Raw genomic sequence first — 14,787 nt, 5'->3', positions numbered from 1 at the left:
AGCTGTCTACACTGGCCCTTTTGCACAAAAGCCCTTTTGCGCAAACGGGAGCAGCATATTTCCGCAAGCAGCACTGATTTCAGACAGTAGGAAGTCAGTGTTCTTGCAGAAATTCAAGCGGACAGTGTAGACAGCTGGCTTTTGCGGAAAAGCTTGCCAGCCTAGACACGGGGGCTGAACTAGAAGTCCAGGCACAGGGGGAAAATAGAGCAGGCATAGTTGGTAGGGGCTCGCTGCATGGGGGGTTGGATAGATGGAGGGGGAGGGAGCAGCTTCCCATACAGCAACCCCTCCCTTCAGGACTGAGGAGTGATGTCATCAGAAGAGCATGGGTGTGGGGGGGGGGGGGGGGGGGAGAGGAGAAGAGAGGAGGCAGGAGAGGGTGGGGGTCCTGTCCACTCAGCTGCTCGCTGTCTGTCCAACCCCTTGCAATTCAGACTCTCACCCTTCTTCTAAGCCTTATCCCACACACCAATGAGGCACTCAAGTAGAACCAGACAGATATAGCAGTCTTAAGAACAATCATCCCAGTTTAATTCGTGTTTCCTCACGAGTGACCGCAGAATCTTGTCAAAACTCAATACGAGATTAGCCAGCTGAAGCTTTTCAAGGTGGAAGTATGTACATGTTGTGTGTCCTGTACCTCAAGCACTAGAAATTGCTAATGTCAGTGCAAGAAGCAATTAACAAAAGAACAAGTTTTCAATACATTGTGCAAGAGACAGCAAAAATTACTCTCCTGAAACGTCTCCCTCACCCCTTAATTTCAGTTAAGAGTTATGGGACAAGTAGGACCTGGGACTTTCACATGCAATGTTGAAGAACAGTTCTTTACCCCTCTTTCTATATTAGGGAATTGGATATTTTCAGAAGCCATTTGTTCTGGGAAGTGCCCTGAAGAGTATGCATTAACGCAAGGGTTGATAAAATTTTCAGCCTGCAAACTCTGCATTCAGGCTTTTGGTTACTAGTAAAAAGTAGAGGATTGTGAAGTGGGGTTATGATCAGGAAATTAACAACTCCATACTTGATTCCTAGACAGACCTAACTCAGTGCACCCTTCACCAGGTTCCCAACACACACATTGAGCAGATACTTAACCAAGCAGAGCCAGTACAGCTATAGAAGTTTAGTGCTTCCCAGTATTTGTCATGATCTGGGTATCTGCCACCAGGTAACTGAGTTGTCAATTGGAACAGATTCTGTACCCAGAATGAACAAGTGAGCCAGAAAGGCCTCAGATTAGCTTGTAGACTGTCAATTCTCATTACTAGAAAAAACACTTGTAGACTAAGGCTACATTTATATTATAGCTGGAATAGATGCTCTCTAGAAATTAATGCACCAGCAATCAGTTCATTTAGTGGATTTAGGGAAACCTGTCAATCTACTGCAAATTACTCTCCAGTCTATTCCATTGCTCTAACCCAGCTAAGAAGAGAGAGTTTACACTGCGCCAGGTCAACAGGAGAGACACTGCAAGTAGTTGGCGTATCGTATATTGACTAGTTACATTATTCACTTTGGCTTTTTCGAAAGAAGACCACTTTTTTTTGAGAAGTGGACAGTGTGGATGTAGCTTAAGTAAAATGTGATCTGAACAGAATGACGAATTTTGAGCTTTACATTTTCCACATGCTTTTCAGAATTATATATAGCACTTCACTGAGTAGGAAAATTTAGGGAGTTTTATAATTTGTTAAATAGTGTTGCTTTATACACTCTTAAAATATCCAGATCGTATAACTGATGCTTTGAGTATCAAGAGCTTTTTACATAGAACCTTTTATTCTCAATGAGATATCTGTACAGAGTCAAGTCACACATACTTTAAACTTCGAAGAATGGAGTTCGAGACATAGAATTAGCAGTGACAAACAGTCTGGCAGTTTAGAACTGTAAAGAGTTTATGCTTCAAAAGTAGCCAAGAAGTTTGTGACTGTTTCTTTCAGCTTAGCTTCTGTTTCTTCAGATATCTTCCCATCAGTCCTAATAGAAGGGTTAAAATAAAAAAAAAAAGAGGCATGAATTACACTTCAGATCCAATAATAGCGTACGTTACATAATAATCTAACCCACCCCTTAAAAATGCTTGCAAGATTGTAGATAACGAAAAAGTGTGTGTGGGGGCGGGGGAGGGGGACGCGGGAGGGAAGATGAGTCAACCTGTTGTAGGTTAGCAAATGAGTGAACAGAAATGCAAGGGTAAGACATTGAGTTGTACTTTAGAGCATACTACTGAAAGTAGTATGCTTCAGTAAAATAATGTAAGACCCCCAGCAAACTTGAGTTGTGGTAACAAAAAACCCCACACTTGGGCATAAATTCAGTATCTAGGTTAAATGAAGTTTGTTGCCTGTGACTTCTACTTAAAGATAACCCAACATGCTTCAGAAATGCTTTGAAGACCAGACTGTGCCTCCCATCACAATCCTTCAAATCAAATGATAACCAGTTGATCAAGATTGACTGGTCAATCTTGGCAAGTATCCCAGGAGAGCGCAATCTGTACGCTTTATGTCTGCCCTAGACCCACACCACTACTGCTCTTGGGCTGCCCTTAAATTCAGGAAGTGATCTTAGCATAAAAAAGGATGGAGCCCTCTGCTTCCAAAAAAGGAAAACCACAACACAAAAACCAAACCCTGAAGGGTTGAACACTAAAAAAAGTTACTACACAATTATAAATCAAATGTCAATGCTTAAGTGTTCACTGTTACATACCAATAAGCAGGGCTTGACAAATAATGCAATCTACTCGCCCATGGCAAGTAGACTGCAACCCGGAAGAGCCAGGAGTACTTATGCTCCAGACTTTATTTTAAAGTGCTAACATACCTGATTGTGGTGAGAAGGGCCTGGTGCTGGCTTAGAACGTGGGCTAGGAAAGCACTCTCAAATTTGGTGATTTTGCTGGGTTCCAGTTTGTCCAAGTGACCTCTTACACCAGCATAGATGACTGCAACCTGTTCCTCAATAGCCATAGGAGCTGCACAGAAGAGGGTGGCATTAGCCAATCTGTATTTCCCACCTCAGAGTTAGAGACCTTGGAAAACTCTGTATATTTTTTGACAAGAGGACTGAACTAACGAAGACTGCTACAGCTTTATGTGCAGAATGCAGTGTTCACGTTTTTGCAGGTGGAGTCACAGAAGCTGACCTAACTGGCAGTCAGAGTTAGGGTTCTGATTTGGTGTTGCTAGGCCACCAACAAATGATGGTGACTGATTCCTGGCTGATCAGTCCTTCGTATCTCTGAAGTATTTCAGCTGCAGCTAGTCTGACCTTACTATGTGCCCAGTCTTGTTTCTTACCCAGCTGTTTACATGTTGTATAAAGACAGGAAACTCACCATACTGTCCTTGTTTGAGAAGCTCTGTCAGACGCACACCACGATTCAGCAGCTGTTGAGTAGCAGCATCCAAATCAGATCCAAATTGAGCAAAAGCAGCTACTTCACGATACTGAGCCAATTCCAGCTTCATGGTACCAGCCACCTAAATATAAGAAGTTGCTACATTTGATTTTATACCCCATTTTGCAAGTGGCTAAAATTCCTAGTTTATCTTTTTTAGAAAGCTAGCAAGGCAACATAGGTTAACTTCATGTCCATATGACGTTTATTAAATTCACTTTTGGATGGAACACTTGTTCAAAACAAATTAATCTTTGCTGCTAGTGTCCTAAAGATGGGTTTGGCACAATGTAACTGAAGATCTTCCTCTAAGACAGAATGTAGTGTTCAGGACAAGGAGAAATTTTAGAGGGATCAAGTGACAATTAGAAAAGGAATTTCAAGCAAAAAGCAGCATAATGCTGTGAGGATACAACTACAACCAGATCCAAGAACAGCAAGAAGGCAAACAGAAGTTCAGTATGCAGTCTAGTTCCATTTCCTAAAGTAAACTCTTAAGAGGAGAGCAATTTCCTTATTTACATTAAAGCTAGTATTAACTCCTTTCATATTTAGATTATAAATTACCACAAATCTGATCAGGTCTGGATTCAACAGAGATAAATAGTTTGACACTTTGATTTCATTGTCTCAACTGAAGGGGGCTTCCTATAAGTCAACCAATATTTACAAAACACAGAATCCTGAGGCCTGTTTCCTGAGTTTTTTTTTTTTTTTTTTTTTTTAAAAGAGAATTTACCATTAATCCCTAGCAAGATGAAATGCAGATAAGTACAGGACAGGACCAAGAGGAAGAGTCCACAGCCTCGGGTTTTAAGACAGCAAGTTATTTTATGCTCACCTGCTTCATGGCTCTGGTCTGGGCAGCAGAACCCACACGGGAAACAGACAGCCCAACATTGATGGCTGGACGGATGCCTTTGTAGAACAGTTCAGTTTCCAAGAAGATCTGTAAAGAGACTTCTGGAGTTTCTATCTACATACTAATAGACTTTTTAAAGTGAATATATATAACTACTTATTAGATCATTTAGTTATACCAGCACACAATATCCCTAAATCCCACCTGTCCATCAGTGATGGAGATGACATTAGTTGGAATGTACGCTGACACATCACCAGCCTGAGTCTCAATGACAGGAAGGGCAGTTAAGGAGCCACCTCCAAAGGAGTCATTCATTTTGGCTGCTCTCTCCAAGAGACGAGAGTGCAGGTAGAACACATCACCAGGGTAGGCCTCACGACCAGGTGGACGTCGCAGCAGAAGAGACATCTGACGGTAGGCAACAGCCTGTATAAAAATAAGGAAAAAGGCTTTAGCAGTTTTGGTTTTTTTTTAAATGACAAGTTTAAGTGTAAGTCTGTTTAGATTCCAGTATTTAAAAAAATATATAACAGCTTTGGGAAGTTAACCATTTCATTTTACCTGTTTGGATAAGTCATCATAAATGATGAGAGCATGTTTCCCATTGTCTCGGAAATATTCTCCCATGGAACAACCAGAATAAGGAGCCAGATACTGAAGGGGAGCAGCATCTGATGCTGTTGCAGAAACCACAATAGTGTACTTCATGGCATCTGAAGAGAGATTTTTTTTAGACTGTTATTGGTAAGTGTTATTTTATTTAAAAACCCAATTAAACTTCTTTAGGTAACAAACCCCATTGGAAAATTTTCAGCAACAAATTCCCCAATTGGAGAGTCAGTAACTGAATTGTCCTTTTATTTGCCAAACAGTTACTACTCTAGTGGACATAAAAATGAATGAGAGGTCACATCAGGATAGGGTTCTTTAAGGACGGCATTGACAAATGATTACATGTGGCATTAACTACAGCTTAAAGTAATCTTAAACTAAGATACATAGATCAAAAAGCAAAATCTTTGGCCTACATCTTGAAGATGCACAGAGCTTATTTTCCTCTGGATAAAGGAAAAGAAAATCCTAGATCATAGCTATTGTAACAGGTTTAAGTCTCGTCACTAATTCAGACACTGTTTTGGTCTGCCAACAAGGAGATTAAATAATAATTAAGCTTGATAATGAAGCTGCTGCTATGATATTATACAGACTGCTTAAAATAGGCATAAGAGTAATCGCTCCTTTAGACAATTCCAAGGCAACACTGTTTCTCATGTTCTGCAAGGAGTTGTACAGTAAACTTCCGATAATCCGGCACCTTTAGGACCTGGGGGTGCTGGATTATCAGATATGACGGACTATCAGAAGGGGGGCTATGAGGAGTCTGGAGTGGGGTGGGAGGGGATGCCACCCCAGACCCCTCATAGCCCCCCCTTATGATGGTCTGGCTCTGCCCCAGGTGTCCCTGATTCAGCTGCTGCTGGTCAGTTTCAGCAGCAGCTGAATTGGGGATGCCTGCAATAGAGCAGCTGGGGTGCTGCCAGGTTGGTCCCGCAGCACCGAGGGGCAGCGCTACGGCACCAACCCAGCAGCATTCCAGCTGCTCTTAGGGATGCCTGGGACAGAGCAGCTGGGGTACTGCCCAGTTGGTCCCATAACGCTGCCCCTCGGGGCTGCGGGACCAACCCAGCAGCACCCCAGATGCTCTTGGGGACACCTGGGGCAGAGCAGCTGGAGTGCTGCCTGGTTGGTCCTGCAGCCCCGAGGGGCAGCACTATGAGACCAATCCGGCAGCACCCCAGCTGCTCTGCTCCCAGCTTCCCCGATTCAGCTGCTGGTCAGTTTCAGCAGCAGCTGAATGGGGGAAGCCTGTCCAGCTGCCCCAGGAGTTCCGGGTTCCTGATGGTGCCGGACCATCAGGAGTCCCAGAGCACTGGATGCCGGATTAATGGAGTTTTACTGTAGTAACAATGCGCTTTGTTCCATATAATTACAACACATTAGACCACCACCACACCATATCAGAATTCATCTGCTCTTGCCTCCGGTTAGAAATAGACACTGGTTAGAAGTAGACACCAGTACAGCTCTATGGCAAGCATCAGGTATTTTCAAATAGCAGCCAAAGACTACTGAATTCAAAAACAGAGATAAGGCAAAAAAAAACCCAACCTTTTTGAGCTGCAATTATAGTTACTAACCATGAGTACAGTTAAGGAGTCTTCTTCAACCTCATCTGTCATTAGACTTTTAAAATGCCTCATTCTGTGCAAACTCAGAACATGAAATAGAGAAGTGATTTCTCTACTTTATCAAGCGTCCAATCCACATTTTCCAGGTACAGCTATCAATAGCGTAGCCCTACTCTGAACAGCCACCCAAACATGAGTACCATCAGGCTCCACGTTTGCCTCACCAGCTTCCTAAATAAATAAATAAATAAAAACACCTATGTTCTGCTAGCAGGTATTTTTTATCCACTGAAAGTCCAGAAGAAAAAAAGTCTGGGATCTTATCTGAAGTCAGTCTGGTTCTTTTCTTGCATGTCAGATTCAGGAGTTTGCTCGAGGAGATTTGTATACTCCCATGATAAACATGTTTACATTAATCAAGTTGCATGGGCCAACTCATTAAATGCACAGAAGTATTAGTGTAACTGGAAAGACAATTTAACTTAAAGAATTCCAGTGTTCTCTCCAATTGTTTATACCTGCATCAGTAAGCCTCTTCACCAGTTGAGCAACAGTAGATCTCTTCTGACCAATTGCCACATATATACAGTACAGTTTCTTTTTCTCATCAGTTCCCTCATTAAATCGTTTTTGGTTGATGATTGTGTCAATAGCAATTGAAGTTTTGCTGCAAAGTAATAGAAAGTGTTAATTCAGATGGGTAAATGGTCTAAAAGTTACTTTGTTTTCTTCCCCGCACTTCTACAGATTAGCTTTGTACATTCACACCTTTCTTCGTTAAGAGACAGCTCCCTAGCAACTTATATTAAATAAAAAGTTTCAGAAGACCCAGACTGCTTACCCAGTTTGTCTGTCACCAATGATCAATTCACGCTGGCCACGACCAATAGGTACTAAACTATCCACAGCCTTGATGCCAGTTTGCATGGGCTCACGCACAGAGATTCTGGGAATGATCCCAGGAGCTTTTAGACCAACTCTCCTACGTGTCTTAGAAGTAATTGGACCCTTGGGGGGGGGGGAGAGAAAAAAAAAGATTTTGCAGCTATTCATAAAGCATTTGTCACTACGTAAGCCAAGAGACAATATTTATTTGCCACATTTACCTTTCCATCAATGGTATTACCCAGTGCATCTACGACACGGCCCAACAGCTCAACACCAACTGGAACATCCACAATGGCACCGGTTCTCTTCACAATGTCCCCCTCCTTAATCAGTCTGTCATTACCAAACACGACAACACCAACGTTGTCAGGTTCCAAGTTCAGGGACATACCCTAAAGAGAGAGGTGATGCCTTTATAGAGTAACAATGCAGCCAAGAAGTCAGTTAATATCTAGTTTAAACATAGTAAGAGAATTATGAAAAATTAAAAAGATTTTGAACAGTAACATGCTTACACACGACTGTTCAACTCCTCGCAGATGGAGTTGCCACAGCAAAAACTGAGGCTGTGCACCTATAGTAAATGTGTGTCTAGAGGGAGAAGAATTTCTAGAGGCATGATGAAATTAATGACAAGACAATGCACATTGGAAAACCACCCCAACTAGGGATGCAAGCAACTAATCGACTATCCGATAAGCTTTTGCTTATCGGATAGTTGACACTAGTCGACTAATCACTTGCCCCCCCTTGCTGCTGCTATCAGAAAGAGGCAGAAAAGAGCAGGTGCTGGGGGGGGAGCTGGCTTAAAAGCAGTGTTCTACCTTTGAAATGTAGAAGAGTCCCCACTGTGTGGCATTTCCGCCTTTGAAAGAGCCAGGCAGGCTCTTGCTACATTTCAAAGCAGAAACGCCCTTGCTGATTAATGAAATAGTCAATGGAAATTCCATCGATTACTTGATTAGCTAATGAAACACAATTTGACAACCCTACTCATATCTAGCTACATTAAAAGCTCTCTCATTGGCTGAAATTGTAGGCATAAGCTTCTAGTATAAAGTTAGTCCCCTCCCATTATTTTTTTTGGGGGGGGGGGGGGGGGAAGAGGAGAAGAGCCATATAGAAAACAAGTCCCTTAGTTTCTAGGATACTGGGAGTGACTAACCAAGCACCTCACAGGTGCTGCAAATAGCAAAACATACCCAGCTTACTGCTTTGTTCATACTGGATTGACAACTCCAGAATACAAAATCCAGCTAATTACTATGCACTGTACAGTAAAAATCGAGGCCAAATAGACTCCTTTACTAAAAGCCACTCTCAGAGAGACCACGGAAGCCCCTCAAGTTCGCCTATTGTGTTTAGTTTCCGTCTTAAGACTTACTAATGCGAAGCAATATTAAAGCAGCAAGACAGTGATACATCTGAGGGAAACTAAATACAGGCAGTCCCCGGGTTATGCGGATCCAACTTACGTCAGATCCACACTGACGAACGGGGCTTCACGCCCTGGAGGACACGGGCGGCAGGACCGCCCAGACGTACCGCAGTCCCCCTGCCCGCATCCTCCGGGGCAAGAAAAGCTGCTCCGTGTCTCCCTGGTCTGCTGGCTGGAGGGGGGGGAGGGGGGGGGGGGGCGCGCGCAGCAGCAGACCAGGGAGCAAAGCCAGAGGACCAGGACAGGGGGACCGCGGCGCATCTGGGCAGTCCCCCCGCCCGGGTCCTCCGCGTCTCACTGGTCTGCTGGGGCGCGCCAGCAGACCAGGGAGACACAGAGGACCGTGGCGCATCTCTGTCCCGCTGCTCGCGTCTCCCTGGTCTTTTGGGGGGGGGGAAGGAGGGGGGGTTCAGCTACTGCACCCCTCCTTCCCAGCCCCCCCCCCAGCAGACCAGGCTTTTCTCGGGACGCCTGTGGTAGAGCAGCTGAGGCACTGCTGGTTGGTCCCACAGCGCCACTCTCAGGGCTACTGGACCAACCCGGCAGCACCCCAGCTGCTCTGCCCCAGGCGTCCCCAAGTCAGCCACTGCTGAAACTGACCAGCGGCTGACTACAGGAAGCCAGAGGCAGAGTTGCTCTGCCCCGGGCTTCCTGGAATCAGCCACTGATCAGTTTCAGCAGCAGCTGACTTGGGGACGCCTGGGGTTCTTAAGTTGAATCTGTATGTAAGTCGGAACTGGTGTCCAGATTCAGCCGCTGTTGAAACTGATCAGTTTCAGCAGAGGCTGAATCTGGATGCCAGTTCCGACTTACATACAGATTAAACTTAAGAACAAACCTACAGACCCTATCTTGTACGTAACCTGGGGACTGCCTATACCACCACTCTAAAACCATAATGTTTTTCAGATTCCAATTCGTCTCCACAAATGTTACTCAAAATAATCACTGCACTCATATCGAGATGATAAATGCTTTAGCATACCCAAGACTCTTATTGAGTAAGTGCTGTAAGTCCCATTGATACTTTCTGCGTCATGAGGAAAAAACTAAACTTTGTTTCAGTCCGAGTGTATGGAAGTTTACCTTGAGTCCAGAAGAGAATTCCACCATTTCTTCTGCTTGTACATTTCTAAGGCCATATACACGGGCAATACCATCACCAATGGATAGCACACGTCCAGTCTCTTCAAGCTCAACAGAAGTGTCCGCTCCCAAAATACGTTCCTCAAGAATAGAGGACACCTCAGCAGTGCCTGATAAGAATGAAAAATTTTAAACTAGGACAGTACCTTGTTAACACAGTTCTATGCTCTTGTACACTATTAAATACACTCAAGTTGCACCATTATGTCTTATTTACTATGCAAGATAGATTAAAAATGTTCCTTAGAACTGCTTGCTGGGGAGAAACCACCAATGGTAGTCCTATCTACTCCTCTATGTCAGTGAGAATTTCCAGTCATAGTAACAGCACAGTGCCTCTAAGGCAGTATAATGAATTCAGGAAGCTGGCTTAAATGTATTAAAACGGGAATACTTAATTGTTCAAAAAGAATTAAAGCCATTCTAGAATTAGACCCATTGAGGGAGATGGATAGTTAAAAGTTAAGATTTTTAGCCATTACACATGCTGTGGGCCCAGCCGTGTAAAGCTTCCATTAGCTTCATACTGCAGAGCCTACAGCAAAGCCACCTCCACAGGAGTAGGGCAGAGTTTAACAATAACGCATAAGCTGAGGCTTATTGGTTAATCAGTTAAACTCCAACACTCCTAATCAATACATGGTGAGTAGGTGCTATGGGGCTCTTTTTGGGAGCACCTGGGCTAATAAAGTAAGAGCTATTGTATTATGGTATTCATTATTGTAGATTTAGTACAGTAGTCACTTGAACTGAATATTAAGTTTCTCTAAGTGCAGAAACTAGTTTTACAAAAAAAGCCAAGCAATAAGCCCACAGAAGATAGTTTAAGAATTGATTATTCCCCTAAAACTCACAGCTCAAAGAACATACTGCATTAGCATATGGAAGTACAAAAACCTCAAATGTATTTTAATTGTTTTAATCTTTCCTTGCTTTGCAAACAACAACAAGGGACTTTAACAAAGCAAGATTTAATCTATGAGCTTTTGATATTAGTTCATCAGTGCAACATAGCCAGGTTCTAATGGAGGTAAGATTCATCTTGATATATCTAGATGTATTAAAACAAAATAAAAACAGACCAGATTTATGTATCTGGATGTATTTTACCTCCATTAGAACTTGGTCATGCTGCACTACCAAACTAAGGACAAGAGCTTATATCAGAGTAAACAAAGTAGGCCCATGCTGTTAAGATGTTTATGTTTCACAAAGTCATTCATTCTGAAAGATCTTATACCACTTGACTACTCATATTCTTAACTACTGAAAAAAAGAGCCAACCAGACAAAGGATATTGCAGGGAAGCAATGACCATGGACACTGTCAGACACGAGCAGTCCTTGAAAAAGCCATGAGTTCTAGTATGAATACTGACCAAAAGGAACCTACTTTGAAGCTCTTCTGCATGGTACTCTTTAAGAATGGCTAAATTCAACCTCCAGTTCAAGGTATACTTGATCTGATGCTTAGGACTACTATACTACTCCCTCTAGTTTGAGCAGAACATTGACAATTGACCGGGTCACTCAAAAAATAAGATACAGATATGAAGATGTGAAACTTCTAAATTAGTTTGATATAAACAAACTTCCATAGGACGAGAAGATGGGAGACCCTGTTACAAAATGAAGTGTCGAACATGTTTGGCAAGGTCTTCTTTCTACTTGCTATGAATACTGACATTTGGTTAGCAGATGTGAACCTGTATATATTCATGAACAGCATGTATCATTTTAATATGTTTCTTTGGACTCACCAACTTTTTGAAGATTGGTTTTGGAGGCATGGATGTTCCTTGTAGCAACAAATGTTGCACCCAGGGCATTTCTGGAAACCTAAAATAGCAAAAAGCATTGTTTGAAGAATCAAATTTCTTCTGGGTTTCTAGTTGCTATGTAAAACATGCAAGGACGCCATATTTTAAAGGACACCAGCACATTTGAAAGCTACCCACATATACAAGACTTCCAAACAGAAACAACAGCTAATTTATCAAGTGTCACAAGTTGCTTCCAAGGTATAGCTTGTGCAGAGTCCCACTGACTTAAGTAGGCTATGAAATAGAGGTCTTCTATTGATTAACACATTTGCCATTCTAAAACTATGCTTGTCTTATCGCTGTAGTAGTATGCAACACCTTCCAGAAGTGCTTTAAGCAAGGTGATAGCACAGCACGTTGGGAGTAATAACTTTATTTTTTGCGCGAGTCCGGGTAAAGGACAACAACAATAGCACCACAAAGGCAGACTGGACAAAGCGCAGCAGTGCTAAGGCTTCCAGAGGACGGGTCGTCAACACACCATTAACACAAGTTAGTGCCAGGAGAGTCAGCCTGGGGAAGCTACCCCCATCCCCGCTCACCTTGTTCCAGGGTCACTGCCTGGGGCGGAGCAGCCTCGGAGATACCGGGCAGCCCCACCCCAACCCGCACGGAGACCCCGAGGCTCCCAAGCCGCCTGCTCCGGGCTGGGAGGGAGCAGCCCTCGGCTTCGCAAGGGGGCTGGCCGCCCAGCGCACAAGGAGCAGCCTGGGAAAGGGACGCACCCGAGGGCTACGGGGACCGGGGCTCAGCCCTGTGCTTGACCGCCCAGCCCCCCCAACATCGTCTCCCCGCAGCAGGCGCCGAGCCCCCGCAGCACCGTCCAGAGGCGGAAGCGAGGGGCCCGGCCCCAGGCTGGGGGAGTTGGCAGCCACCCCTGCCGGTCCCGCTCAATGTCACCCCAGGCCCGGACTCCAAGATGGCGGCGGCGGCTCCGCCCCGACTCTCCCGCACCCGGCGCGTTCTCACCAGGCCGGCCTGCCGGGGCAGCGAGCGGGCGAGCGCGGCGGCCACGCGGACTGAGAGCATCTTGCTGGGCTGAGGGGACGAACGCGGGGGTGTCTCCTACAGCTGCTGCCGCCGGCGCCTTGCACACTCTGCACAAAATGGCCGCCGCCGCCCCGCCCCTTCCGCGGGAAGGTCACGCCCCCTGCAGCCGCCGCAAGCGAACCCGCGCAGGCCCTGACCCGGAAGCGTTTCTTGCGGCCCCTCCCCCGGAGCGATTTCTAATTCGTTTTCTTTCACAGTTTCGGGGTTTTGTCACCCTTGGGGGGCGCTGCCTAGTTCCAAGTGTTAAAAAAACACCGTTTGGAATTGTAAAAAAAAAAAAAAAAATCCGTTGCTCTTGAAATGGCCCCGCCCACTTTGAGTGGAGGCGGGTGCCCTTCCCCCGGCAGGCAAAGGTCAGGCAAGGCTGGCAGAGGGCAGCGCTGCCCTGTAGCCAACGCGCCAGTGCCCTTCTGCATTGGCAGGCAGTCACCAGCTCTCACGGTGCATGCTGGTCAAACCTGGAGTTAACATTACGAACTTCTGCTTTCCTCTAGGGCTAGTCTAGACTGGCATGATTTTCAGCAAATGCTTTTAATGGAAAAGTTTTCTGTTAAAAGCATTTGCGGAAAAAAGCGTCTAGATTGGCACGGACGCTTTTCCGCAAAAGCACTTTTTGCAGAAAAGCGTCCGTGCCAATCTAGACGCGTTTTTCCGCAAAAAAGCCCCGATGGCCATTTTTTCGATTGGGGCTTTTTTGGCACAAAACAAATCTGAGCTGTCTACACTGGCCCTTTTGCACAAAAGCTTTGCGCAAAAGGACTTTTGCCCGAACGGGAGCAGCATAGTATTTCCGCAAGAAGCACTGATTTCAGACAGTAGAAAGTCAGTGTTCTTGCGGAAATTCAAGCGGCCAGTGTAGACAGCTGGCAAGTTTTTCTGCAAAAGCACTTGCTTTTGCAGAAAAACTTGCAAATCTAGACGCAGCCCTAGATGTGTATGCAACCCAGAGGCACTGAGACCACTGACAAGGGAGAGTGAATTCTGCTCTACAGCCTTAACAGGGAACCTGTGGGCTTTTATCTCAAGCCATAGAACGTGGCTTTAGCCCTTGAAGTCATAGGTTTAATCTCTCCTGTCCAGGACCAGGGTCTGTGAGCTCTACATATACACACACACAATACATAGACACACATGTGCATGCACACAAACTGTGTATGTACTTACATACGATAGATGTGTGTGCATGCGCACACGCTATACAGTGCCTACACTATTGATTGCTAGTAAAAAGCCTGAAAGAGCTGAGACCACCTTAAAGATTTTAAAACTTAGAGGCAAATAACAAGTACATAAATACTATTTTTTAATAGTTTCCTGAATTTTAAGTAAATTTCTTGATGTTTCAGGGCCTAATGATTATTTGAAAGTTTGGGATTGGCTGTTCTATACAAATTTAGCCATCAAGGCTATTTCCACTGTACCAAGTGAAGGTACCAAGAGGGAATGTGCATAGAGTGGAAATGTCTTCATAGACAATGTACCGTTCTGCAACATTACACCCGCCATTCATCTGGTTTGAAGCTGGCCAGTCCTCTTTTTCCATGGTTTTGTCCCTTTCTGGAACCAAGAAAAAACTGGATGTGGTTTTCGCTGCTATCACGGATAGGGGATGCTGAACAAAAGTGTGAAAAATTGTAACACTTTTTTGAGTGGCTGGGAGTTGCATATATAAGACAAAGTCCCTAATATTGTGATGGTCCTACAAGTTGGACCTCCCTGGTCCAACACTCTTGGAACTTGAGCGGTACTGGACAAGGGAGTTTTCCAGACCAGGGGATGTCTAAGAGTGGAGGCGCCAGCCTTCCTGCTGGGTTCTTCTCCCCAGCCACCAGGACTCCTCTTCCCAGTCTCCAAGCCTCATAAGCTGTGGTAGCCCCGCTAGAACTCCGGGTGTTTCCACCAACCTCATGGCAGTCCCACCACCCCACCCGAGCTCCCAGCTGCACTGCTGACCTCTGCACTGCCCCCACAAGC

At 44.9% G+C, this 14,787-nt stretch overlaps 1 protein-coding gene across 1 annotated transcript; it reads right to left on the bottom strand.

Annotated features, from left to right (window-relative positions):
• Window positions 1-1,769: 1,769 nt before the first annotated feature.
• On the bottom strand, window positions 1,770-12,896 carry ATP5F1A (ATP synthase F1 subunit alpha). The gene is made up of 12 exons (XM_006136771.4): window positions 12,733-12,896; window positions 11,701-11,779; window positions 9,882-10,051; window positions 7,576-7,749; window positions 7,311-7,477; window positions 6,988-7,136; window positions 4,842-4,993; window positions 4,482-4,706; window positions 4,257-4,364; window positions 3,353-3,497; window positions 2,839-2,989; window positions 1,770-1,989 (listed from the first exon to the last, which is right to left on the bottom strand). The coding sequence occupies exons 1-12, from the start codon at window positions 12,790-12,792 to the stop codon at window positions 1,908-1,910; spliced, it is 1,662 nt and encodes a 553-aa protein (XP_006136833.1). The 5' UTR covers window positions 12,793-12,896; the 3' UTR covers window positions 1,770-1,907.
• Between the last annotated feature and the right edge of the window lie 1,891 nt (window positions 12,897-14,787).

This window comes from Pelodiscus sinensis, chromosome 6 (assembly GCF_049634645.1).
Source record: "Pelodiscus sinensis isolate JC-2024 chromosome 6, ASM4963464v1, whole genome shotgun sequence".
NCBI classification, from domain to species: Eukaryota; Metazoa; Chordata; order Testudines; family Trionychidae; genus Pelodiscus; species Pelodiscus sinensis.
Note: the sequence above shows the minus strand (reverse complement) of the source record. Positions and strands in the feature narration are given on the sequence as shown.

Coding starts and splice junctions, on each gene's coding strand:
- ATP5F1A (XM_006136771.4), bottom strand. CDS start 12,792: ATGCTCTCAGTCCGCGTGGCCGCCGCGCTCGCCCGCTCGCTGCCCCGG. Junction 11,780..12,732: donor TGCCCCGGCAGGCCGGCCTG/GTGAGAACGCGC, acceptor TTGCTATTTTAG/GTTTCCAGAAATGCCCTGGG. Junction 7,750..9,881: donor AATTCTCTTCTGGACTCAAG/GTAAACTTCCAT, acceptor CTCTCTCTTTAG/GGTATGTCCCTGAACTTGGA.